Source organism: Erinaceus europaeus, unplaced genomic scaffold, assembly GCF_950295315.1.
Source record: "Erinaceus europaeus unplaced genomic scaffold, mEriEur2.1 scaffold_407, whole genome shotgun sequence".
Classification (NCBI taxonomy): domain Eukaryota; kingdom Metazoa; phylum Chordata; class Mammalia; order Eulipotyphla; family Erinaceidae; genus Erinaceus; species Erinaceus europaeus.
Genome location: NW_026647663.1, coordinates 13,756 through 38,874, shown reverse-complemented (window position 1 = coordinate 38,874; position 25,119 = coordinate 13,756). Strand labels below are relative to the sequence as shown.

Genomic DNA, 25,119 nt, shown 5'->3' with positions numbered 1-25,119 from the left:
TGACATAGTTGCTAATACGCTGTAGAAACATTAAGAGAAATATTATTTCCCCATGACGTTTAATTTATTCTGAATAAATGAGCTAAGCGCATGACCAAAAACTACATTCTTTATTTGACAATATTAGCTTTTTGTTGTTTTTTTTTTTTTTAAACTTTCCCAGTATAAACTCTTCAACCCCCCCAGAAAATAGTCTAAGTTTATATAGCTACTTAAAAAGCCAAGGGACTCAAATTTCACCAAATACAAAAGTAAATTCCAAGTGGATCAAGGACTTGGATGTTAGATCACAAACTATCAGATACTTAAGAGGAAAATATTGGCAGAACTCTTTTCTGCATAAATTTTAAAGACATCTTCAATGAAACAAAACCAATTAGAAAGAAGACTAAGGCAAACATAAACCTATGGGACTACATCAAATTAAAAAGCTTTTGCAAAGCTAAAGAAACTACTACCCAAACCAAGAGACCCCTCACAGAATGGGAGAAGATCTTTCCATGCCATGCATCAGACAAGAGGCTAATAACCAGAATATATAAAGAGCTTGCAAATCTCAACAACAAGACAACAAATGACCCCATCCAAAAATGAGGAGAGGACATGGACAAAAATGCTCCAAGTCTCTGATTGTCAGAGAAATGAAAATAAAGACAACAATGAGATACCACTTCACTCCTGTGAGAATGTCATACATCAGAAAAGGGAACAGCAGCAAATTCTGGAGAGGATGTGGGGTCCAAGGAACCCTCCTACACTGCTGGTGGGAATGTAAATTGGTCCAACCTCTGTGGAGAACAGTCTGGAGAACTCTCAGAAGGCTAGAAATGGACCTGCCCTGTGATCCTACAATTCCTCTTCTGGGGATAGGTCCTAAGGAACCCAACACACCCATCCAAAAAGATCTGTGTACACATATGTTCTTGGCAGCACAATTTGGAATAGCCAAAACCTGGAAGCAACCCAGGTGTCCAACAACAGATGAGTGGCTGAGCAAGTTGTGGTCTATATACACAATGGAATACTACTCAGCTGTAAAAAATGGTGACTTCACCGTTTTCAGCCGATGTTGGACGGACCTTGAAAAATTCATGTTAAGTGAAATAAGTCAGAAACAGAAGGATGAATATGGGATGATCTCACTCTCAGGCTTAAGTTGAAAAACAAGATCAGAAAAGAAAACACAAGTAGAACCTGAACTGGAATTGGCGTACTGCACCAAAGTAAGAGACTCTGGGGTGGGTGGGGAGAATACAGATCCAAGAAGGATGACAGAGGACCTAGTGGGGGTTGTATTGTTATATGGAAAACTGGGAAATGTTATGCATGTACTACTGAATGTAAAACATTAATTCCCCAATAAAGAAATAAATTTTAAAAAGCCAAGGGACTCAAATGTCAGTATGAAATACCTGACAATCCCATTCTTTTCTGGTATTTTGGTAGTTCAAGTAATCTAATAAACAGAAGAGAAATGATACAGCCTGATAGTTACTTTTCCAGTTTAACAGTTTCTTCTAAGAAAGATCATGGCAAGGTTGTACAGACCAACTGTATATATTACCAAAAAAAAAAACAAGCGCTAAAAATCCACTGTCCAAACAAGACCATCTCTAACAGTTCTTTCCTGTGTCAGTTTTCTCATCAGCAAATATTTAATTATAGGTCTATCTTAAGATTATCCATCGGGAGTTGGGCGGTAGCACAGCGGGTTAAGCGCACATGGCGCAAAGCGCAAGGACAGGCCTAAGGATCCCGGTTGGAGCCCCCAGCTCCCCATCTGCAGGGGAGTCGCTAAACAGGGGGTGAAGCAGGTCTGCAGGTGTCTGTCTATCTCTCTCCCCATCTCCATCCATTACTCTCTGTCCTATTCAAGAACGATGACATCAATAAAAAAACAAGGACAACAAAAAGGAATAAATATTTTTTAGAAAAGATTACCCATCAAGCAGGTTATTTCTCTGTTCTACTTGGCATATTCTTTGAAAACCTTATCTACATTCCTTGAAATTCTCTCCACCTCATTCTCTACTGAGCCCATTCTAACACAGAATTTTACTCTCTTCCCTTCTAACTTACAAAGATCTACAATAACCATGGTCCCAATCCAACAGTCAATTCTCAGTTTCCATCTAACCTGACTGGTCACACCTTCCTCTCAGCATACCAGAGTCTGTATCTTGTTTCTACTTCATGAGATTGCCTCTGGCTCTCTTCTGCATCTTTCCCGCCTAAGCCTTGAAAATGTCCTGCCTGCATCGCATAGATGCGATATGAATATCATAGAGTACAAATATACACAGAGGCATCACGCACATCACATGCTCCATTTGAGCATGGCAGCCTTCGCTTCTAGCATTTTCTCTCCAATACGCTATCCAATACATAGCACATGTCCTACTGATTATTTTGCTCAGTATTCTGTGCAGAGTCACACAATTCAGGAGGAAAAGGACTTTTGCCCTTTTGTGTTTGCTTAGTAGAGTATTAGAGCATAGAAACGATGATGGTCACAATTACTTGCTACATGAGTAAATGCATGAACAGAAACAAATCAACAATGACTGTTGCTTCATATTCATCCTTTCAATAGTCACACAACCCTGGTGGGAAAATCTCACCTGATCGTCAAACAGCCCCACTAGTTCTCTGAGTCCCTGAGAGAGTGGGGTCAAGGAGAGAAAGGGGGCTGGTGTGCCGCAAGCCACAGAATATTAAGTGCTGATGCCACCCTCCAATCTATCAACTAAAAATAAAAAGTTAATGTTCTTAATCACTGTACACTACTAATTTTAATTTTACTAGAGTGTAATTTTCATAAAATATGGAATAAACCCCTCTGTAATCTGAAAGGTCATCGAATCAGATTTCCTAAAATTTCAAATTAATCTCTATTTTCTGTTAGTTAACATCAATATAGAATTCTTAGTGGAGAGTCTGACCTAACAGGAAGAACATTCTCCTTCGAAGTACTGATGATAGCATTTAAGCTTCCTCTCTCACAGTGCTATCAATGCTATTAAGAAGCTTTAGCCAATAGTTTCCAAACCTGGCTGAGCAGTCACCTAGGAGCTAACTGTTATTTGGAAAGAAGATCCCTAGGTGTGACTTCAGAACAACTGAGTCAGAATCTCTCAGAAACAGTGGTCAGTAACCCAGTATTTTTCTAATCACCTTTGGGAACCTTGGTGGAAAGTCTGCACTGAATCAATCAATCAAAGTTGGCAAGAGACTTACTACTATTCCTGAGCATCAGGCTCACTATTCAACAACAACCAAGTCTCAATGGCACTGACCTTCTTGGATAGAGGAATAACAATGCTGGGTCGGACAAGCCTCCGTTTCTTGCAGCTCAGGACAGGACGTGTTCGGGCTGCCACACACGTGCTGTCAGTTGATGCTGAAGCCAGGTTCAGTCGCTGCCTTTTATGTAACTGTTCATCAGCATCACTGTCAGCTGGAACGTGGTCTGCCAAGACAGGCTGAAGGCTGCACAAGGGGGGGAAAAAAGAGTATTTGTTTCTCAGATGGAAGGAAAAAAGCCTTTCATATGGGTCAACATCCTCTTCTTGCAAATATTCAGAGAGAAACGTGAGTGTCCTGGAGCAGACATCACTTGATGTCTGCTCATTTTAGTGTGTGTTGTATCTGCGTATGTGCAAGGCTCTTGGTGAACATTACTTTCCAGTGTCTGGAAATGTTTAAGTTGGTAAGTGAATTCAGGTTCTAATGATAAAGTTCTCTTCTACAACAGAAAAAGAACACCTGGTTAAGTGCACACATTACCAAGCCCAAGGAAATGCCCAGTTCAAGCCCCGGCTCCCCACCTATAGGGGGTCCACTTCACAAATGGTGAAACAGGTCTGCAGGTGTCTATCTTTCTTTCCCTCTCCCTCTCTCCATCTACCTACCCTCTCTCAACTTCTCTCTGTCCCACCTAGTAAATATGGGGGGGGGGGACACAAAAATGGCCACTGAGAGTGGTGGATTGTAGTGCCGGCACCACTAGTCAGCCCTGATAGCAATAGCAGCAGCAGGAGAAAAGGGAAAGGGGGGGTGGGGGGGAGAAAGGAATTTTGCAAACATTAAAATGTTGCCTTATAAAGAGTATCACTGTGAAAAGCAATTATTTACTTGTAGAGGGAATCCTTGAATTTTGATCAATGTGGATTAAAAAATACCATCTTGCTTAAGCGCACATGGCACAAAGCGCAAGGACCAGCGTAAGGATCCAGGTTCGAGCCCCCGGCTCCCCACCTGCAGGGGAGTCACTTCACAGGCAGAGAAGTAGGTCTGCAGGCATCTCTTTCTCTCCCCCTCTCTCTGTTTTCCCCGCCTCTCTACATTTATTTCTCTCTGTCCTATCCAACAACGATGACATCAATTAACAACAACAACAATAATAATAACTACACAGTCTTTTAAGGACTAATCTGTTCTAGAATAGAGGATTTTATGAAAACACTTCTGAGAATTTCAGCCACCACTAGGACCAGTCACTAGGATCCATACTAACTGCAATACCTTTTCTTGTCCTTAGTTCCGAGTTGATTTTTTACCATAGCAAGTAAAAATGAAATACATATGAATTAAAATATGCTTACTATGGTAGGCAGCATGCAAAAATACTAAGAAATGATAAAGTTTTTGCTCCTTTAAGCCAAGGTTAGTTCTAGCTAAACATAGCTAGGTGCCAAATTAATCTTTTTCAAGCCCACTGAGCACAAGAAGCAGAAGAGATAAAACTTACGTGTTAATAACTCCATTGACTGGTCTCAACACTCCATATGGTTTGGTAGACAATAGCTCTGAAGAATGGCCAGAGGCACCATGGTTTTCCAGTGTTTGAGAAACAGACTCATTCTGACAAAAATAAAACATTGTCAACAATTAAACAACAGAGGAATCATTTTATTTAAATGAAAGACTTACAATTTCTGATGACCAACTTGGATAATAAAACTGATATAATTAATGGAAAATAAATTAAAGAAGATTAGCTTTTGTTTGGGGGAGGAGAACCTGGAGCCCTAACATTTAACAGACTGAAAATAATAAGCACCAATTGACAAGGAAACGACATAATGATTTCCTGGAAACAATCTTAGCAGTAATGCTGACCATAATGATCATATGTAGACAGTATCTTTAAAGCAAGGGTCGAGAAGGTCACATAAGTTCAGTCTCAAGACAAAAGCAAATTTCAATACCACCATTATTTGTTTAACCCCAAGGTAATATGTAGAAACTTTTCCTCTAGAAAAAAAATCATGTTTAATCAAACATATATTAATATAAAATGGAAAAAAAAAAAGGCAGAAATTTGAAATTTTACGAAGTATGCATTTACTAGGTTCAAGGGGGGTAAGGAAGGCAGTGGTGGAATAGTTACAAGATACTGTTATAGTTATAAGACGTCTCGAGATATAGGCAAGAAAGTCACATGTGCAATTGCTGGCTCCAGGACTTGCATTCTAAGACCCTAGGTTCACTGCACCAAAGCAAAGAACTCTGGGGAAGGAGGTCGGGGAGGAGGATGGAAGCTCTTGGGGAAGGTCCTGGTGCATGATGGTGGAAAAGGACCCACGGTGAGGGTGAGAGTGTTTGCAGATACCTGTCATGGTGAGATAGAAATGTACCCCTGTGCCAACAACTGTGCTGTAACCACTAAGATCCCAGTAAAATGATTAAACAGACAAGCAAAACATTAGGTCTAGGTGGTTCAGCACCACCAGCAGCCAGAACTGAACAGTGGGACAGTATGTTGGGGAGACAGGAGACAGACACACTCTCTCTCCTTTTCTGAAATCATGTAAAGTTTACAAAAAAGGAGGGCCTTGGCCCTCCTTGAGTATGTGTAGCAATATATATACATTTTATTTTTTTGCCTCCAGGGTTATTGCTGGGGGGCTCGGTGCCTGCACCACGAATCTACTGCTCTTGGAAACCATTTTCTCCCCTTTTGTTGCCTTTGTTGTTTTATCATTGTTGTTGCTGTTGTTACTGTCGTTGGATAGGACAGAGAGAAACGGGGGGGGGGGGGGGGGGACAGAAAGAGGGAGAGAAAGACAGACTCCTGCAAATCTGCCTCACCGCCTGTGAAGAGACTCTCCCGTAGGTGGGGAGCCGGGGGCTCAAACCAGGATCCTCATGCTGGTCCTTGTGCTTCATGCCACGTGCGCTTAACCCACTGCGCTACCGCCCGACTCCCAATACATGACTTTCTATGGAGAAGACATTGAGGATGGTCTTGACCTTCAAGAACCTTACAATCTAGTAAATGAAAGGAAGAGACAAAGCCCTAAAGGGTACTTATGTCCACCTATGGAAAACTGTGTAACTATCTATGACAAGGAGATTCAGCAGGACCATAAAATATTTCTATCCATTATATTTGCTGAAGAGAAGACATTAACTACAGAAAAGTATCTAGAAACTATGGGCATCTTTAAATACAAATATGTTAAGTATCTATACAAATATTATTCCCAATCACATAAGCAACCACTGCCAAGTTCATTTTCTAATGTATCCACCTCTACCCCCATTAATAACAACTGTTATTCTGGCTCAAGCAATCACTAAGACAGCTTTACAAATCTTAAGAACAGATCCCAACTAGAGAGGTGGATCAGTAGTAAAATACAGAACTAACATGTATGAGGTTCCAAGCTCAATGCTTGGCATCACACATGTCAGAGGAATGCCCTGGTTCTTTAATGATCTTTAAATATGAACAGTATATAACAAACACACATCAAACATTTCAATAGTGGCAAAACTCTACTCTCTACTTAAAACTATTCCAGGAAGAATCATTAGTTCAAGGGGTTGGACAGTGGCACAACTGGTTGAGTAGCATGTCCCACCACCCAAAAACCCAGAGTTTCAAATCCCTGGCCCTACTGGGGTGAGGTGAGGGGAACTTCACGAGAGGGAAGCAGTCTCTGCAGAAACTCTGCAGGAGTCTCTCTTTCCTTCTCTATCTCTTCTCCCCCTCCAAATTTCTCTTCTATCTACCAAATAAATAAATAAATAAAGGTATTTTAAAAAAAGAATCATAGTCATGTGTCTTCACTTATTGTCAGCATCAGTACTGGCTTTTAATATTCCATTAGGAAAGTTCATTTCCACCTTCTCATGACTTTCTGCTAGTGATAATCATAACAGATAACAAGCTTTGTTGACTAGCAGATGCAGCGCTAGTTAGTTCAACCAGAATTTAAAGAGGCCGCACTGCTTATCAGCCTTCCAAGAAATACAATCAGAGTGGCAGACCACTGTCATAGGACATTGGAATTTCCAATGAATGGTTTTATCAAGAAATTTGTTTCCAGTTATTTTCAAAGGAAAGGAAAAAGAAATCTAAAAGTGCTTTCAATATATAGTAAAGACATTTTGAGAGAAACGGGAAAGGGAAAGGAATCATTAAGATTTCAACTAGACCAAAGGTCACCAAAGGCCACATAAAATGGTAGCTTGGGCCGGGGGGGGGGGGGGGGGGATGGGGGTTGGGGTTTGCACACCCACCTAATTAAGAGCACACGTGACCACGCTAAAGGATCTAGGGTGGTGACCCACTCCCCACCAGCAGGAGGAAAGCTTCATGAGCTGCAAAGCAGGACTGTGGTGTCTCTGTCTTTATCTGGCTCCTCCTCCCTCTCTCAATTTCTATCTGCCTTAGATTTTAAAAAAAAAAAAAAATTAAATTAAAGGGGCCTGGTAATGGTGTCCCCAGTAGAGCCCGTGTTAAAATGCTCAAGGATCCGGGTCCCAGCCTTGCCTACACCAGAAGGGGAGCTCCATGAGTGGCAGGACAGTGCTCCAGATGTCTTTCCTCCCTCCTCATCTCTACCCAGTAAGTAAAAATAAAATAAATAAAATTTAAAGAGTGAACAACAGAGAGCATTTTCAATGTTTCTTTTCTTTTCTTTCTTTTCATCGGAAATAAACATCTAACACAACTTTTCTCTTTATTTAATCTCCAGGCTTATTGGTGGGGCTTTGGTGGCTGCACTGCAAATCCACTGCTCCTGGTGGCCACCCCCACACCATATTACTGGCTAATCAGAGAGAAAGTGAGAGGGGGAGGGGAGATGGAGAGAGAAAGGAAAAGCAGCTGCAGACCCGACACACTACTTGTGAAGTGTCCTGCTGCAGATGGAGAGGGGGCCAGGGTCCTCCCCACAGTCCTCTGTGCACTAGACCAGATGTGCCACCAACACAGCCTTTGCACTGCATTGTGGCTCAGACAGGCTGGGTGGTGGTGTACCTGGCAGAGTGTGCAAGCTATCGTGTTCAAACCCCCAGGGGAGCAAAGTAAGTTTCAAACCAGTAATGCAGTACTGCAGGCCTCCCTCCCACCCCCCATATATAGTTTCCAGGAGCAATGGATCTGTCCTACAGGCACAGAACTTCAGCCATAGTCCTGGTAGCAGAAAAAAAATAAAACACCACACACAACTCAGGAAAGTCACCACACTTGTTGATGGCACTGTGCCATGAGTCTCCGGAGTCCAGCAATGCTAACACTCTATAGCACCACACTTGTTGATGGCGCCATGCCATGAGTCTCCTGAGTCCAGCAATGCTACTACTCTATAGCGCCACACTTGTTGATGGCGCCATGCCATGAGTCTCCTGAGTCCAGCAATGCTACTACTCTATAGCGCCACACTTGTTGATGGCGCCATGCCATGAGTCTCCTGAGTCCAGCAATGCTAACACTCTATAGCGCCACACTTGTTGATGGCGCCATGCCATGAGTCTCCTGAGTCCAGCAATGCTAACACTCTATAGCACCACACTTGCTCAGCTGTGGCATCTGAGAGCCAGGACATGTGCTTAAATTCTAAGGTTGGTCACAAACCCGTAGGGAAAACCCCATATTGCCCTAGGGTGTGTGAACTCAGATCCTGACGTGTCAGAATTGATGCAAGTCCCCTTCCTTCAGTCAGTAAGGGTACTTGTGAGAGAATGAACCCTGAACTTTCACTGAAATTCCTTTATCTGCCTTTGTACTTACCAGTCTGTCATTGCCATGATCTGTCTTCACCTCAGTACTAAGTGGAACAAATAAGTCTGTTACATGCTCTGGGGAAGGCGCTTCCCCCAGAACTATCAACCCCTGCAGGACAGAGAGAAAAATAGCATAAATGAAAGAAATTATAAATCACAATTTCAATTTAGGTGTTAATCTCAAAAGATTATGGTCAAAGGAACTGCTTTGTTAGGTAGGGAGGGAAGGGGAGGAAGGGATGGAGAGGAAAACCAGAACACAGTGCCACTCTGGCATATGAATGCAGAGGATCAGACTCAGAACTACACCTTTTTAAGTCTCACACCTTTGCCAACTCCAGGCCTAAGGAAGTAGTTTAGCAAAGTCCTTTGCCCTCATCTTACAGTTTGAAACTACATAATTAATAGTTTTTGCCTTCCCCAAAGTCAAGCAAAAAGCTTAGCAGCAGTTATGGGTAAGGCCCAGGAGACAGGTCTAAATTTCTCATCTTTTTGCTTGAATGTTCAAACTACATAGCTTGTTATTGTTTGGCATCTTTCATTCACATTTTCCAGATCTGGAATCTTTTGTCAAAGCATGGCACTTTGTACTACGTTACCAACTAAACTATAGCGGCGGCAGCAGAATACAATGGATTTTGTGGCTCAAGTTAAAACAGAATTGGTAGTGGGTCTTACAGGGTCTTCTAACTAATTGGGAATATCAGGAGAGTTCCAAGAACAACAGGGAAGCAATCTGACTTATACTTTGAAATACACTTTTTAAAAGATTTGTTAACAAGAGAGAACCCAAGCATCAAACTGGCACATGCTGGGGTCAAACTCAGGACCTCAGGCTTGCAATTCCTGAACTCTACCATTGTACCACCTTTCTTTAAACTCACCTGTACACTGTCTTTCCTCCTCAAAATACAAAGTTACTAGACCACTTGCCAAAAAAGGATGAAAAGTTAAGTCCTCTTAAAAAAAAAAAAAAAAAGAATGAGCAAATAAAAAGCATCTAAGTAACTGTAACTTGTGCATTCTGGGGCACTTAATGCTTGTATCATGTGTTGGGCAATGTGGAATCCAAAGACCAAGAACATAAATAAAGGGGCTTGGCAGTGGCACACCCAGTTGAGTGCACATGTGACGGCACTTAAGGACTCAGTTTAAGGCCCCCCACCTACCCTACACACACACCTGCAGGGGGAAGCCTCCTGGGCATTGAAGCAATGCTGTGGGCATCTCTCTCTGTCTCTCTTCCTATTTCCCTCTTCCCTCAATTTGTCTCTATCTGATATATATGTAAATAACAAAGAGAATGAAATGAAATAAAATACATCCCACTTGTGCCAGTGACACAGCTCAGCTGGCTAGTGGAATGTATTTCGATGCTGCTGGCCATGTGCATGACTGAGGTTCAAGCCAAGATGCTTCAGTGCTGTGGTGTCTGTCTATAAAACAAAACAAAAACCACCAAAAAATAAGAACACATTCCCGGTCTTCTCTCTTCCGTGTCCGAGCGGGAGGAGGGCAGGCATGCAGACCGGGAGGCTGACGCCAGCCATTGTGGTTTGCGTCACATGGCTTAACCCGGTGTGCTACCGACCAACTCTGGGGTGTCGGAATGAATGAAGATTTATATTGCTTTGCCACCAAATAATAATAATAATAAAAGAACACATTCCCCTCATAAAGGGCTTATAAGCTATTTTAATGTTTTATTTATTTTATATAGAGATGGAGAAGGGGAGAGTAAGAAACACCTGCAACATTACTCCACTACTTATGTAGTTTCCCTCCTGGGGGTGAGGAGTGGGGTCTTGAACCTGGGTCCTTCCACACTTAACCAGGTGGGCCACCAGCCGACCCCAGGGTTTACAGTTTTTATCTAGCTTTGGATAGACAGGAGGGTGGAAGTACACATGACACTGCTCTGAGAATTAAGAATGAAAACTGAAATAAAAAGCCTGAAGGACTAAAGCCACACAGGAGCTCTACTTGATTACTTACAATTCTCTTAATTTTTAAAAAAAATTATCTTTATTTGCCTCCAGGGCTATCCCTGGGACTCAGTACCTGCACTATGGATCCACTGTTCCTGTGGCCATTTTTCATTTTTAGTGGATAGAACAGAGAAAAACTGAGAGGGGAGGTAGAGACAGACAGACAGAGAGAGAGAGAGAGAGAGAGAGAGAAATAGACACCTGCAGCCCTGCTCCACTGCTTGTGAAGCAACACCCCGAGAAGGTGGGGAGCTTTCCTTGAACTGGGAAGCTTGAGCTTCACATTACATTCACTTAGCCCAGTGTGCCACTGCCTGGACCCTTATTGTCTTTATTGGATAGAGACAGCCAAACATCAAGAGGAAAGGAGATGGTAGGGAGAGAGATATCTGCAACACTGCTTCACCACTTGTAAAGCTTTCCCCCCAACACAGGTGGAGACTGGGGGCTTGAACTCAGGTCCTTGTGCACTGTTAACATGTACACTCAACTAGGTGCACTACCACCCAGCCCCCGTAACATTCTCTAAAATATACATAGTTCAGTGGCCATGAAAGGAGTGATTAGCAAAGAAAACTTCACAAGGTTGTATTCTCTAGCCATCACCGTAACCCAAGCTCGGTTTCCCTAATATTCTGGGAGTACCCTGGACCAAAGCTGTGTCAGTCCCAAGGAACAATAGCAACAGGGCTACTGCACTCCAACACAGAGGCCAGAGTAAAAAGACCAGGTCTCCCCGTGCTCTACCACTTTTCTTTGAGTCAAGAACCAGAATCATGACTCAACAGAATCACACTGAGGCCAAGAAAACTCCTACATAAGAGCCAAAGGGATTCAGATGGACCACAACTACATTTCATTGTAACAGTCTTACAAATTACTTCTGTATGGGGACCGAGCACAGTGCACAGGTTGTCTTGTGTTAGGACCCAGGTTCAAACCTTCAGCCTTCACATGGGAGAATCTGCTTAGAGGAAGCTGTGTGTGTGCATAAATGTGGGAGGGGGTTCACATGCAGTACTGTGGTGTCTCTCTTCCCTCCACCAAAAGGGGAAAGGAAAGGGAAGAAGGGGGCAGTGGGAGAAAAGGCCCACTAGGAGGCAAAAAATCTCAACTACAACCCTAGCAGAAGGAAAAAAAAAAAAAGAAGAAGAAAATCTATTTCTGTGGCAGTACAGGAAGTTTCAAAATGGGCAGCCATGAAGACTCAAGTCCCATCCCAAAAAACTGTATGAACCAGAATAATGATCAGCTTTCTTTTCCATATGGACAAATACGGCCTGTGTTTGGGTTACCTGGGCCCCTCCAGTTTCAGATAATAAAGTCAAAATACAACATAAAGAACATTACCTCTTTGGAAGTATAGAATTAAGAGGCAATTTCACACACTTACTAGCCCATTTGTCCAAAGTAAGTCAATCTTCTCTACTATCTTCAGATAAATCACTGGCCTCTGCAAACCACTCCCACACGGACTCTCACACAGTTCATCCTGGGCTGTCTAGACAAGACACTGCTGACCAGCAAACTCATCTCTACTGAGACAGCAGCCTCAACTGCTTTCCTCCTGTTTTGAAGACGCCGGTCTTCTAGGTGTTTATTACTCCATCTCCTTTCCCATCTAGGAGTTTCAATGTTCCTTTGCCCACAATTCCTAGTATTTCTTTCCCTAACAACACTTTGATGAGGATATCATCAAAAGTCACTAGGAAAGTATGGGTGAGATTGTAAGAGATAGGATGATGCAAATCCAAGAGAAAAAGAAGGTTCTAATAGGCACAGTAGCTGAGCTAAAGAGCACAAGTGAGGGACTCAACAGTCAGGTGGTGGAGGCTGCAGGTCAGATCAGTGCACATGAGGATGAGGCAGGTGATTTAAGGTAACAGAACAAATGCTCCAGAAATTTATCTAGGAGTGTGTGTGTGCGTGTGTGTGTGTACACACACACGCACACACACACCTGCCTAAAGTAATTATGAGGGAAAACAAACAAGAACACAGGTGTCATACTTCCTGATTTTCAACGACATTACAGGGCTATGGTTACTTACACACACACACACACACACACACACACACACACGGCGCTGGAATAAAAGCAGACACACAGATCAATGGAATAGAACTGAAAGTCTTAAAGTAAGTTCTCATTTAGGGACAGTTAATATGTGACGAGATAGGACAGAACATTAAAACAGAGAAAGAGTCCTTTTCAATAAATGGTGCTGAGAAAGTTGGGTTTGGACTGAGGCACGCAAAGAGTAAGGCAGAACTAGCACACTGTATTTCGCACGCACAGACGTCACCTCAGAGCCATCACCAAAACAAAAGCACCACGCCAAATGGGAGATGTGTACATGTCACACACTAAAGGGCTACTACAGTCAGAACACACAGGTCAACAGTGAACAACCAACCTCCTTAAAAAACAGGGGCAGTGGGATGCCAGGTTGTGGCCCTCCTGGTAGAGCATGTATGTCACAATGTGCAAGGATATGGGTTCAAGCCCCTGGTCCCCACTTGTAAGGGTACAGTTTCTCAAGCAGTGGAAGTAATGCTGAAGATCTGTTTGTCTATCTCTGTCTCTATCCAAAAATGAATGCGTAAGAAAAAAAGTTAACGGTGTGAGGGGAGATGGCATGTAATAATGCTAAAGGTTTTCATGTCTGAGGTCCAGAGATAACAGGTTCAGTCCCCAGCACTAGCATATGCCAGAGCTGAGCAGACTCTGAAATGGAGATGGGGAGAAAACATGAACTCTTCCGTAAGATGAGCCAAAAGACATATGAGAAATGCTCAGTCACTGATTATCAAAGAAATGCGGATCTAGACAAGATGCCACCCACACTGTGAGAGTTTCACACATTAGGAAAGGGAAGCAATGAGCGCTGGCGATGGGGGTGGGGAGCTTTTATTCCTGGAAAAAGACACAAGGTAAGAAAATATTCAATACTGATCTGAAGATCTGTTTGTTAATGGCAATAGGAGACATTTTTTCCATAAAAGTCCCAGTGAAATACACATTTTACTCAAATCCACATGGATCATTCTCAAGGATAGACCATATGTTAGGCCACAAAGACAGCATCAGCCTATTCAAGAGCACTGAAATCATCCCAAGCATCTTCTCAGACCACAGTGGAATTAAACTAACACTTAACAATCAACAAAAGATTAGTAACAGTGCCAAAATGTGGAAGCTCAACAGTACACTTCTTAACAACTTCTGGGTCAAAGAGGAAATCAAGGAAGAAATCAAAATGTTTCGATAGTTCAATGAAAATGAAGACACAAGCTATCAAAATATTTGGGACACAGCTAAAGCAGTCCTAAGAGGGAAGTTCATAGCTATACAAGCACACATTAGGAAACAAGAAAAGGCACAAATAAACAGCCTGATTGCACATCTTAAAGACCTAGAAGAAGAACAACAAAGGAACCCTAAAGCAACCAGAAGGACAGAAATTACTAAAGTTAGGGCAGAAATAAATAACATTGAGAATAGGAAAACCATACAAAAGATCAATGAAAGTAAATGTTGGTTCTTCGAAAGAGTAAACAAAATCGACAAACCTTTAGCCAGACTCACAAAACAAAAAAGGGAGAAGACCCAAATAAATCGGATAGTAAATGAAAGAGGAGATATCACAACAGACATTGCAGAAATTCAACATATCATGCGAGGCTTCTATGAACAACTATATGCCACCAAGTTAGAGAACCTGGAAGAAATGAATGATTTCCTAGATACCTACCAACTTCCAAAACTAAGTAAAGAGGAAGTGGATAACATGAACAGGCCCATCACAGCTAATGAAATTGAAACAGTTATCAAAAATCTTCCCAAAAATAAAAGTCCTGGACCAGATGGTTTTACAAATGAATTCTACAAAACTTTCAAAGAAGAACTAATACCTCTACTTTTAAAAGTCTTCCAGAAGATTGAAGACACTGGAATACTCCCTGCCAGCTTCTATGAAGCCAACATCACCCTGATACCAAAAGCAGACAGGGACACAACCAAAAAAGAAAACTACAGACCAATATCTCTGATGAACATAGATGCAAAAATATTGAACAAAATTCTAGCCAACCGGATACAGCAGTATATCAAAAAGATTGTTCATCATGACCAAGTGGGGTTTATCCCAGGCATGCAAGGTTGGTTTAATATACGTAAATCAATCAATGTGATCCACCACATCAACAAAAGCAAGACCAAAAACCACATGGTCATATCAATAGATGCAGAGAAAGCCTTTGACAAAATACAACATCCCTTTATGATCAAAACACTACAAAAAATAGGAATAGATGGAAAATTCCTGAAGATAGTGGAGTCTATATATAGCAAACCTACAGCCAACATCATACTCAATGGTGAAAAACTGGAAGCATTTCCCCTCAGATCAGGTACTAGACAGGGCTGCCCACTATCACCATTACTATTCAACATAGTGTTGGAAGTTCTTGCCATAGCAATCAGGCAGGAGCAAGGAATTAAAGGAATACAGATTGGAAGAGAAGAAGTCAAACTCTCCTTATTTGCAGATGACATGATAGTATACATGGAAAAACCTAAGGAATCTAGCAAGAAGCTTTTGGAAATCATCAGGCAATACAGTAATGTGACAGGCTATAAAATTAACATTCAAAAGTCAGTGGCATTCCTCTATGCAAACACTAAGTTAGAAGAAATTGAAATCCAGAAATCAGTTCCTTTTTCTATAGCAACAAAAACTATAAAATATCTAGGAATAAACCTAACCAAAGAAGTGAAAGACTTGTATACTGAAAATTATGAGTCACTACTCAAAGAAATTGAAAAAGACACAAAGAAGTGGAAAGATATTCCATGCTCATGGGTTGGAAGAATTAACATCATCAAAATGAATATATTACCCAGAGCCATCTACAAATTTAATGCTATCCCCATCAAGATCCCAAGCACATTTTTTAGGAGAATAGAAAAAATGCTACAAATGTTTATCTGGAACCAGAAAAGACCTAGAATTGCCAAAACAATCTTGAGAAAAAAGAACAGAACCGGAGGCATCACACTGCCAGATCTCAAACTATATTATAGGGCCATTGTCATCAAAACTGCTTGGTACTGGAACATGAACAGACACACTGACCAGTGGAATAGAATTGAGAGCCCAGAAATGAGGCCCCACACCTATGGACATCTAATCTTTGACAAAGGGGCCCAGACTATTACATGGGGAAAGCAGAGTCTCTTCAACAAATGGTGTTGGAAACAATGGGTTGAAACATACAGAAGAATGAAGCTGAATCACTGTATTTCACCAAATACAAAAGTAAATTCCAAGTGGATCAAGGACTTGGATGTTAGACCAGAAACTATCAGATACTTAGAAGAAAATATTGGCAGAACTTTTTTCCGCATAAATTTTAAAGACATTTTCAATGAAACGAATCCAATTACAAGGAAGACTAAGGCAAGTATAAACCTATGGGACTACATCAAATTAAAAAGCTTCTTCATAGCAAAAGAAACCACTACCCAAATCAAGAGACCCCTCACAGAATGGAAGATCTTTACATGCCATACATCAGATAAGAGTTTAATAACCAACATATATAAAGAGCTTACCAGACTCAACAACAAGACAACAAATAACCCCATCCAAAAATGGGGGGAGGAATTGGACAGAATATTTACCACAGAAGAGATCCAAAAGGCCGAGAAACACATGAAAAAAATGCTCCAAGTCTCTGATTGTCAGAGAAATGCAAATCAAGACAACAATGAGATATCACTTCACTCCTGTGAGAATGTCACACATCAGAAAAGGTAACAGCAGCAAATGCTGGAGAGGATGTGGGGTCAAAGGAACCCTCCTGCACTGCTGGTGGGAATGTCAATTGGTCCAACCTCTGTGGAGAACAGTCTGGAGAACTCTCAGAAGGCTAGAAATGGACTTACCCTATGACCCTGCAATTCCCCTCCTGGGGATATATCCTAAGGAACCCAACACATCCATCCAAAAAGATCTGTGTACACATATGTTCTTGGCAGCACAATTTGTAATAGCCAAAACCTGGAAGCAACCCAGGTGTCCAACAACAGATGAGTGGCTGAGCAAGTTGTGGTCTATATACACAATGGAATACTACTCAGCTGTAAAAAATGGTGACTTCACCGTTTTCAGCCGATCTTGGATGGACCTTGAAAAAATCATGTTGAGTGAAATAAGTCAGAAACAGAAGGATGAATATGGGATGATCTCACTCTCAGGCCGAAGTTGAAAAACAAGATTAGAAAAGAAAACACAAGTCGAACCTGAAATGGAATTGGAGTATTACACCAAAGTAAAAGACTCTGGGGTGGGTGGGTGGGTGGGTGGGTGGAGAGAATACAGGTCCATGAAAAATGATGAATGAAATAGTGGGGGTTGTATTGCTAAATGGGAATCTGGGGAATGTTATGCATGTAAAAAAAAAAAAAGAAGAAGTAGAAACGCAAAGCAGAAATTGACTGAGTTTGGAGTATGGCACCAAAGTAAGAAAGCAGAAGTATACTAGAGTTTGCAGTGAGTACCTCCCTAATACTTCCTCTCCACTTTTCCAAGCTTTGGGTCCATGATTGCTCAACAATTTGTTTGGCTTTGTATGGTAACTCTCTTTTCAGTCACCAGGTTCCAGGTGTCATCAGGATGCCTACCAAACTTCCCTGGATTGAAGACACCACCAATGTGTCCTGGAGCTCAGCTTCCCCAGAGACCCACCCTACTAGGGAAAGAGAGAGGCAGACTGGGAGTATGGACCGACCAGTCAACGCCCATGTTCAGCGGGGAAGCAATTACAGAAGCCAGACCTTCTACCTTCTGCAACCCTCAATGACCCTGGGTCCATGCTCCCAGAGGGATAGAGAATGGGAAAGCTATCGGGGGAGGGGGTGGGATATGGAGATTGGGCGGTGGGAATTGTGTGGAGTTGTACCCCTCCTACCCTATGGTTTTGTTAATTAATCCTTTCTTAAATAAAAAAAAAAAAAAAAAAGTCCCAGTGAGGTGTTCTGGGAGGTGGCACAGTGGATAAAGCATCAAATCCTTAAGCATGAGGTCCCAAGTTCAATCTCCAGCAGCACATGTAGCAGAGTGATGTCTGGTTCTTTCTCTCTCTCTCTCTCCTCCTATCTTTCTGGTTAATAAATAGGTTTAAAAAAAAAAAAAAAAAGCCCAGTGAGAAAAACAATCCCAAGATCAGTAAATGGAAACTAAATACTGTCTGTCCACATGATGAAACACACTTTAGCTGGGCCACAGGGTAGGCCCACGATGTCACTCATGAACACAAGTGCGGAAATCAGAACAGGAGGGGAAGACAAAGCAGAACTTGGACTGGGTTTGGTGTCTTGCACCTAAGTAAATGACTCCGGGTAGGGGGCTTTCAGGTACTGGTGCCTGGCAGTGGTGGAGGACCCAGGCTGCAGAGAGACTGTTTTGCAGAAAACTAAGAAATTTTACACAAATACTAGCAACTGTATCTACTGTAAACCACTAATCTCCCCTAATTAAAAAAAGAACACTGTGGCACATATACAAAATGGAATGCTACTCAGCTGTGGAAAATGATGAAACCCTCTTTTGCCAGTCTTAGACAGGAGTGGTAGACTCACACAGGAGTAAAGCCTGGTGCGGCCCCCACTCCTTCCTTTTAATTCCCAACCAAAGGCCAAGTTTAACTTTATAGTTGACTCATAACTTGGATTCAGCTCAGGGGCCTGTACAGTCTAGGCAGCTTTGGCAAATTCTGGAGCAAGAAAGAAATATGACACACACACCCCACACACACCTATGGTGATCTAACTTTGAACAAGGAGTCCTAAATGAGTAAATAGAGAAAGGAGAATCACTTCAACAAATGTTGTTGGGAAAATTGGGTGCAGAACAGTGAAACTGAACCACATTACACCACACAAAAAGTCAGCTCCAAATGGATCAAGGACTTGGATGTTAGATTAGAAACTATGAAATACTTAGAGGAAAATACTGGCAGAATTCATTTCCATCTAGATTTTATAGGTATCTTCAAGGATATAAACCCAATTACAAGGAAGATCAAATAAAAAATAAACCAATGGGATTACACCAAATTAAAAAGCTACTGCACAGCAAAAGAAACCACCACCCAAACAAGGAGACTCTTCACATGTTATACATCAGAAAAGAGACTAATATATAGAGCTCACACACACACAAAAAAGACCCCATCCAAAAATAGGATATGAACACTATTCACCACAGAAGACATCCAAAGGGCCAAAAGTATGAAAAAAAAATACACCAAGTCAGTGACTGTCAGAGAAATGCAAATAAAGACAGCAATGAGATACCACTTTTCCCCTGTGAGAATGTCACACATTACAAAAAGTAGCAGCATAGGAGTCAGGTGGTAGTGCAGCAGGTTAAGCGCACGTGGTGCAAAGCGCAGGGACCAGCATAAGGATCCTGGTTCGAGCCCCCCGGCTCCCTACCTACATGGGGAGTCGCTTCACAGGCGGTGAAACAGGTCTGCAGGTGTCTGTCTTTCTCTCTCCGTCTTCCCCTTCTCTCTCCATTTCTCTCTGTCACGACGAAGGACATTAACCACAACAAGACTACAACAACAAGGGTAACAAAGGGGGGGGGGGGTGGCCTCCAGGAGCGGTGGGTTCATGGTGCAGGCACCGAGCCCCAGCAATAACCCTGGAGGCAAAAAAAAAAAGAAAGGGTGTGGGAGTCGGGCTGTAGCGCAGCGGGTTAAGCGCAGGTGGCGCAAAGCACAAGGACCGGCATAAGGATCCCAGTTCGAACCCCAGCTCCCCACCTGCAGGGGAGTCGCTTCACAGGTGGTGCAGCAGGTCTGCAGGTGTCTGTCTTTCTCTCCCCCTCTCTGTCTTCCCCTCCTCTCTCCATTTCTCTCTGTCCTATCCAACAACGACGACAACAATAATAACTACAACAATAAAACAAGGGCAACAAAAGGAAATAAATAAATATTAAAAAAAAAGAAAGGGAAAAGAAAAGAAAAGAAAAGAAAAGAAAAGAAAAGAAAAGAAAAGAAAAGAAAAGAAAAGAAAAGAAAGAAAAGAAAAGGTAGCAGCAGCAAATGCTGGAGAGGGTGTGGGGACAAAGGAGCCTCCTGCACTGCTGCTGCTGGGGATGAAAACTGGTCCAGCCCCTGTGGAAAGCAGCCTGGAGAACCCTCAGAAGGCTAGAAGTGGACCAACCCTAGGACTCTGCAATTATAATTTCATTAAAAGCCTCCCATTCAAATAACTCAATAAACAGTCAAGGGTCGGTAGCACAGGTAATGTGAACAATAGCTTTGAGAGTCAAGATAGTCAAAACTCAACTTCTGCAATCACTTAGCTATTAGACCATGAACAAACTATTTGATCATTTCAACCTTGTGTTCATCTTAACATTTATTAATTTATTGTGACAGAGATGAGGGGCCAAGTGGTGGCACACCCAGTAGAGTACAAACATTACAGTGCTCAAGGACCAAGGTTCAGGCTGGGGAGACAGCATAGTGGTCATGCAAAAGACTTTCATACCTGAGACTCTGAGTCCCCAGGGTCAATCCCCAGCACCACCATAAGCCAGAGCTGAACAGTGCTCTGGTATTTAAAAAAAAAAAAAAACGAAGTTCAAGCACCTGGTCCCCCACCCGCAAGGGAGAAGCTTCGCGAGTGGTAAAGTAGTGTTGTGGGTGTTCTTCTTTCTCTCTCCCTCCGGATAGCCTTCCATCTCAATTTCTCTTTTTTATCAGGAGGAATAGGAAAAGAAAGAGAAGACTACTGGGGAGGAGCCGAGCGGTGGCACACCCAGATAAATGTAAATGTTATAAGCACGAGGACCCGAGTTCAAGCTCCCACTTCCCATCTGCCGCGGGTAAGCTTCACAAGCAGGGAAGTGGTGCTGTCAGTGCCCGTCTATCTCTATACCCCATCTTTCTCAACTTCTCTCTGTCCTAGCAAATAAAAAAGAAAGGAGGACATTGGAGAGAGAAGGCTGCAACGAATGGTGGATCACAGTGCAGACACCAAGTTATTTAGCAGTAACCCTGGTAGTAACAGGAAATAACCAAAACAATCTCTGGAGCCAAGTAGTGGCACACCTGCTTGAAAGCACACACCACCATGCACAGGGAACGTGGCCACGTCCTGCTCCTACACGGGGGCGGGGGTGGGCACACACCACCATGCACAGGGAACGTGACCACGTCCTGCTCCTACATGGGGGCGGGGGTGGGCACACCACCATGCACAGGGAACGTGGCCACGTCCTGCTCCTACACGGGGGCGGGGGGTGGGCACACACCACCATGCACAGGGAACGTGGCCACGTCCTGCTCCTACACGGGGGCGGTGGTGGGCACACACCACCATGCACAGGGAACGTGGCCACGTCCTGCTCCTACATGGGGGCGGGGGGTGGGCACACACCACCATGCACAGGGAACGTGGCCACGTCCTGCTCCTACATGGGGGCGGGGGGTGGGCACACACCACCATGCACAGGGAACGTGGCCACGTCCTGCTCCTACACGGGGGCGGGGGGTGGGCACACCACTATGCACAGGGAACGTGGCCACGTCCTGCTCCTACATGGGGGCGGGGGGTGGGCACACACCACCATGCACAGGGAACGTGGCCACGTCCTACTCCTACATGGGGGCGGGGGGTGGGCACACCACCACGCACAGGGAACATGGCCACGTCCTGCTCCTACATGGGGGCGGGGGTGGGCACACACCACCATGCACAGGGAACGTGGCCACGTCCTGCTCCTACATGGGGGCGGGGGTGGGCACACCACCATGCACAGGGAACGTGGCCACGTCCTGCTCCTACATGGGGGCGGGGGGTGGGCACACGCCACCATGCACAGGGAACGTGGCCACGTCCTGCTCCTACATGGGGGCGGGGGGTGGGCACATGCCACCATGCACAGGGATCGTGGCCACGTCCTGCTCCTACTGGGGGGCGGGGGGTGGGCACACCACCATGCACAGGGAACGTGGCCACGTCCTGCTCCTACATGGGGGCGGGGGGGTGGGCACATGCCACCATGCACAGGGAATGTGGCCACGTCCTGCTCCTACTGGGGGGTGGGGGGTGGGGTTCCACAGGTGGTGGGACAAGTGATGCAGGTACCTCTATCCCTCTCCTCTCAAGCTCTCTGTCCTATCAAGGAAAGGTAAGGAAAAGGAAAAGGAAAAAAACAGCGGCTGTCAGGAGCAGTGGGTTTGTTAGTGCAGGCACTGGGCCTCAGCAGTGACCCTGGGCTGACAGAGAGGAAGGAGGGAGGCTGGGGAGCCAGCATGGCCCTGAGGCTCTGCCCAAGGTTCTGTGGTCCCAGGCCAACCCCCCAGCTATCACTACCAGAAGGTAGAGCTAAGCAGTGCTGTGCTGTGCTCTGGTCTCAGAGTCTAGCTCTCATTAAAACAAACAAAATTTAAGTGAAGGAGAAGTCAAAACTGAACTAAGGATTTCTTTTATCTAGGAGATGGACAAATAGTACCTGGTCCCATTCACAAGTAGGAATTAACAAACTAAGACATTAGTAAGCTACGGTCTACTTCAGCAGATGCCAGGATTCAAACTAGAGGTGAACAAAGGGCTTGAGAAAGGGGTAGGGACATAGTGGAGCGAATTGACAATCAGGTGGTGGGTGAAGGGAGCCGATAGTTACAGTGACAGACCTTGTAAGTCAATAATCCTCAAAAAGGTAATTTAAAAATTCTTAGGCAAGGTAGGTAGCATAGTGGATCTACAAAGAGCCTCTCATGACTGAGGCTCCCAAGTCCCACCATCAGCCTGAGCTGAACACAGAGGAGAATATGGGGAGGCTAAGGCTCCACGGGAACACTCTGGGTCAGTTTTCACTTTGCCGTGGACCTAAAACTACTCTTAAGACAGCATTCCAGAAAACAAAGCCTTAAACTGAGAACTAAGCTAACTGTGATCATTCTCTGTGCTCTCCCAGTTTAAGAACCGGCACACAGAAACAACAGACAAACATGACACAGGGTCTGGGGAGACAGCATAATGGCTCTGCAAAAGGCTTTCCCTTCCTGAGGCTCTGAGGTCCCAGCTCAATCCCCAGCACCATCATGAACCAGAGCTGAGCAGTGTCCTGATATTTATATTTCTGTATCTCTCTTACTAAAATAAAATAAACAAAATGTCAAGAGGGAAGAGGAGAACTTTTAGACAATATTTCATCAATTCTAAGACATACTTTCCACAACCTAGTATCTTTTAAATCTCTGCAAAATCTTACAGTTGGTTATGTCCTCATTCAAATAATGTCTTAGTGGCACATAAAACAATGGTATATCTTACAATCAATAACATCTTTGAGTCTATGATACATAAAATTTTTATAATGGGGAACATGGTTTAACAAATACCAGTACACACATGTATTTTTAAATGTGCGTAAGGTAGATTATGGAACAAAAATGACTGTCACTGTAGTAACTTCAGATGTGACTAGGAGACTAATTCCCAAGTCTGTAAGAAACTTTTGAAAAAGTCATTGAAGAGGTGTCCTGGACAGAGCAAGCTGGGGCTTTCTCTAGGATAGGCGCACACAATCATCTGTCTCCTACTATCCTATCATTCCAGGTCACATTTTATGCCTCTCACTTTAACAATTCCTTTGTGAAAAGTTATGGAAAGCAATCATTCATCACTTAATGCCTCTTAGCTCCTCACCTGCTCCTGGCCTTTTTTGTTACTGATGATTTATTTATTTCCACTAATGAGAGAGAGTAGGTCTGAGGGACACAAGAGAATGAGCACATCAGTGCATCGCTCTGGCACGTGTGATAACTGGGAAACTCAACTGAACCACTTCCAGGGCTGCCAAATTTTATTTTTAAGGGGAAAAGTCTGTAAATGTTATTGTCAAAGGTAAAAAGTTATCAAGAGTCATTTCTCCACTGATAGGACACAGTAAGATCTGGACCATGCTTAATTCTGCCTTAATTTGGGGGGGGGGGGGGGGGAGAGAACCTTGTTTTCTCAATAGACACTTAGCAGAAATGCATCTCAGTTAAAAATAAATATCAAAGTCCTCGGTCATCAACACTTTTCATAAATCTAACAAATATTACATTTATAATCAGTGGCTTTTCCTGTGTCCCTTGTTAGCCCGATACAGTTTTGTTCTAAACACCTGTTCAATTTAATATTGTATTCTAATAGTGCTATCTGCACTAAGCTAAGCAGTATCAGGCTCTTAGACAAATCAAACTACTATATCCAATCATTAAAAAAAAAAAAAAAAAAAAAAAACCACACAATCTCCTTGACATAATTAAAGAGTTATTGAGGGACAGGGAAAAAAGGGATAATGGCAGTGTGTAGCTGGGCTGAAAAAGACCAGATACTTATCTCTTACCTTATTAGCACGTATCTGTTTGTAAATATCTGTTTGTTGCCGAATTCGATATTCCAAGTCAGAGACATGAGCCTGAAGCCAGTTCCAACGGCTGACAATAGCTGCTCGGTCTGCAGCCCATCTCCATTCTGATCTGCGTCTCCTAAAAACATAGAAATCTGGTGAAATCCAAGAGCAGCAACATATGAATGGGGTGAGGATATGTTTTTGTTTGTTTTGGTTTTTGCCAGCTCCAGGGTTATCACTGGGGCTTGGTGCTTGTAGTACAAATCCATTGGTCCTAGAAGCCATTTTTTCCTCATTTTATTGCCCTTATTGTTATTGTTGGATAGGACAGAAAGAAATGGAGGAAGGGAAGCCAGAGAGGGGAGAGAAAAACAGACACCTGCAGACCTGCTTCACCACCTGTGAAGAGAGCCCCCCTATACACACAGGTGGGGAGCCAGGGGCTCAAACTAGGGTCCTTACTCAGGTCCTTGCGCTTTGGACCATGTGTGCTTAGCCCGCTGCGCTACTGCCCCGGCCCCTGAGGGTATGTTTTAATGGCTAAAGACCCTGAGTGACTGACTCTAGTCTTGAGACTTCCCCCACCAGGCACATGTGGTCACTGACTCTTCATATGAAGATACTTACTTCCATATTCAATACTTGAAACTGCCTTGACTCCTGAGCAGACATGTGTGTGCTGA

At 43.4% G+C, this 25,119-nt stretch overlaps 1 protein-coding gene across 1 annotated transcript in view; it reads right to left on the bottom strand.

The window, feature by feature from the left end:
- Positions 1-24,721, bottom strand: part of KANSL1 (KAT8 regulatory NSL complex subunit 1) — a 46,430-nt gene extending 21,709 nt beyond the window's left edge. Inside the window, exons 1-4 of the mRNA XM_060184222.1 lie at positions 24,431-24,721; positions 9,026-9,127; positions 4,751-4,863; positions 3,297-3,489 (exon numbers count right to left, since the gene is read on the bottom strand). Of these exons, the coding sequence (XP_060040205.1) occupies positions 3,297-3,489; positions 4,751-4,863; positions 9,026-9,127; positions 24,431-24,721 (699 nt within the window). The remainder of the gene's footprint in view (positions 1-3,296; positions 3,490-4,750; positions 4,864-9,025; positions 9,128-24,430) is intronic.
- Between the last annotated feature and the right edge of the window lie 398 nt (positions 24,722-25,119).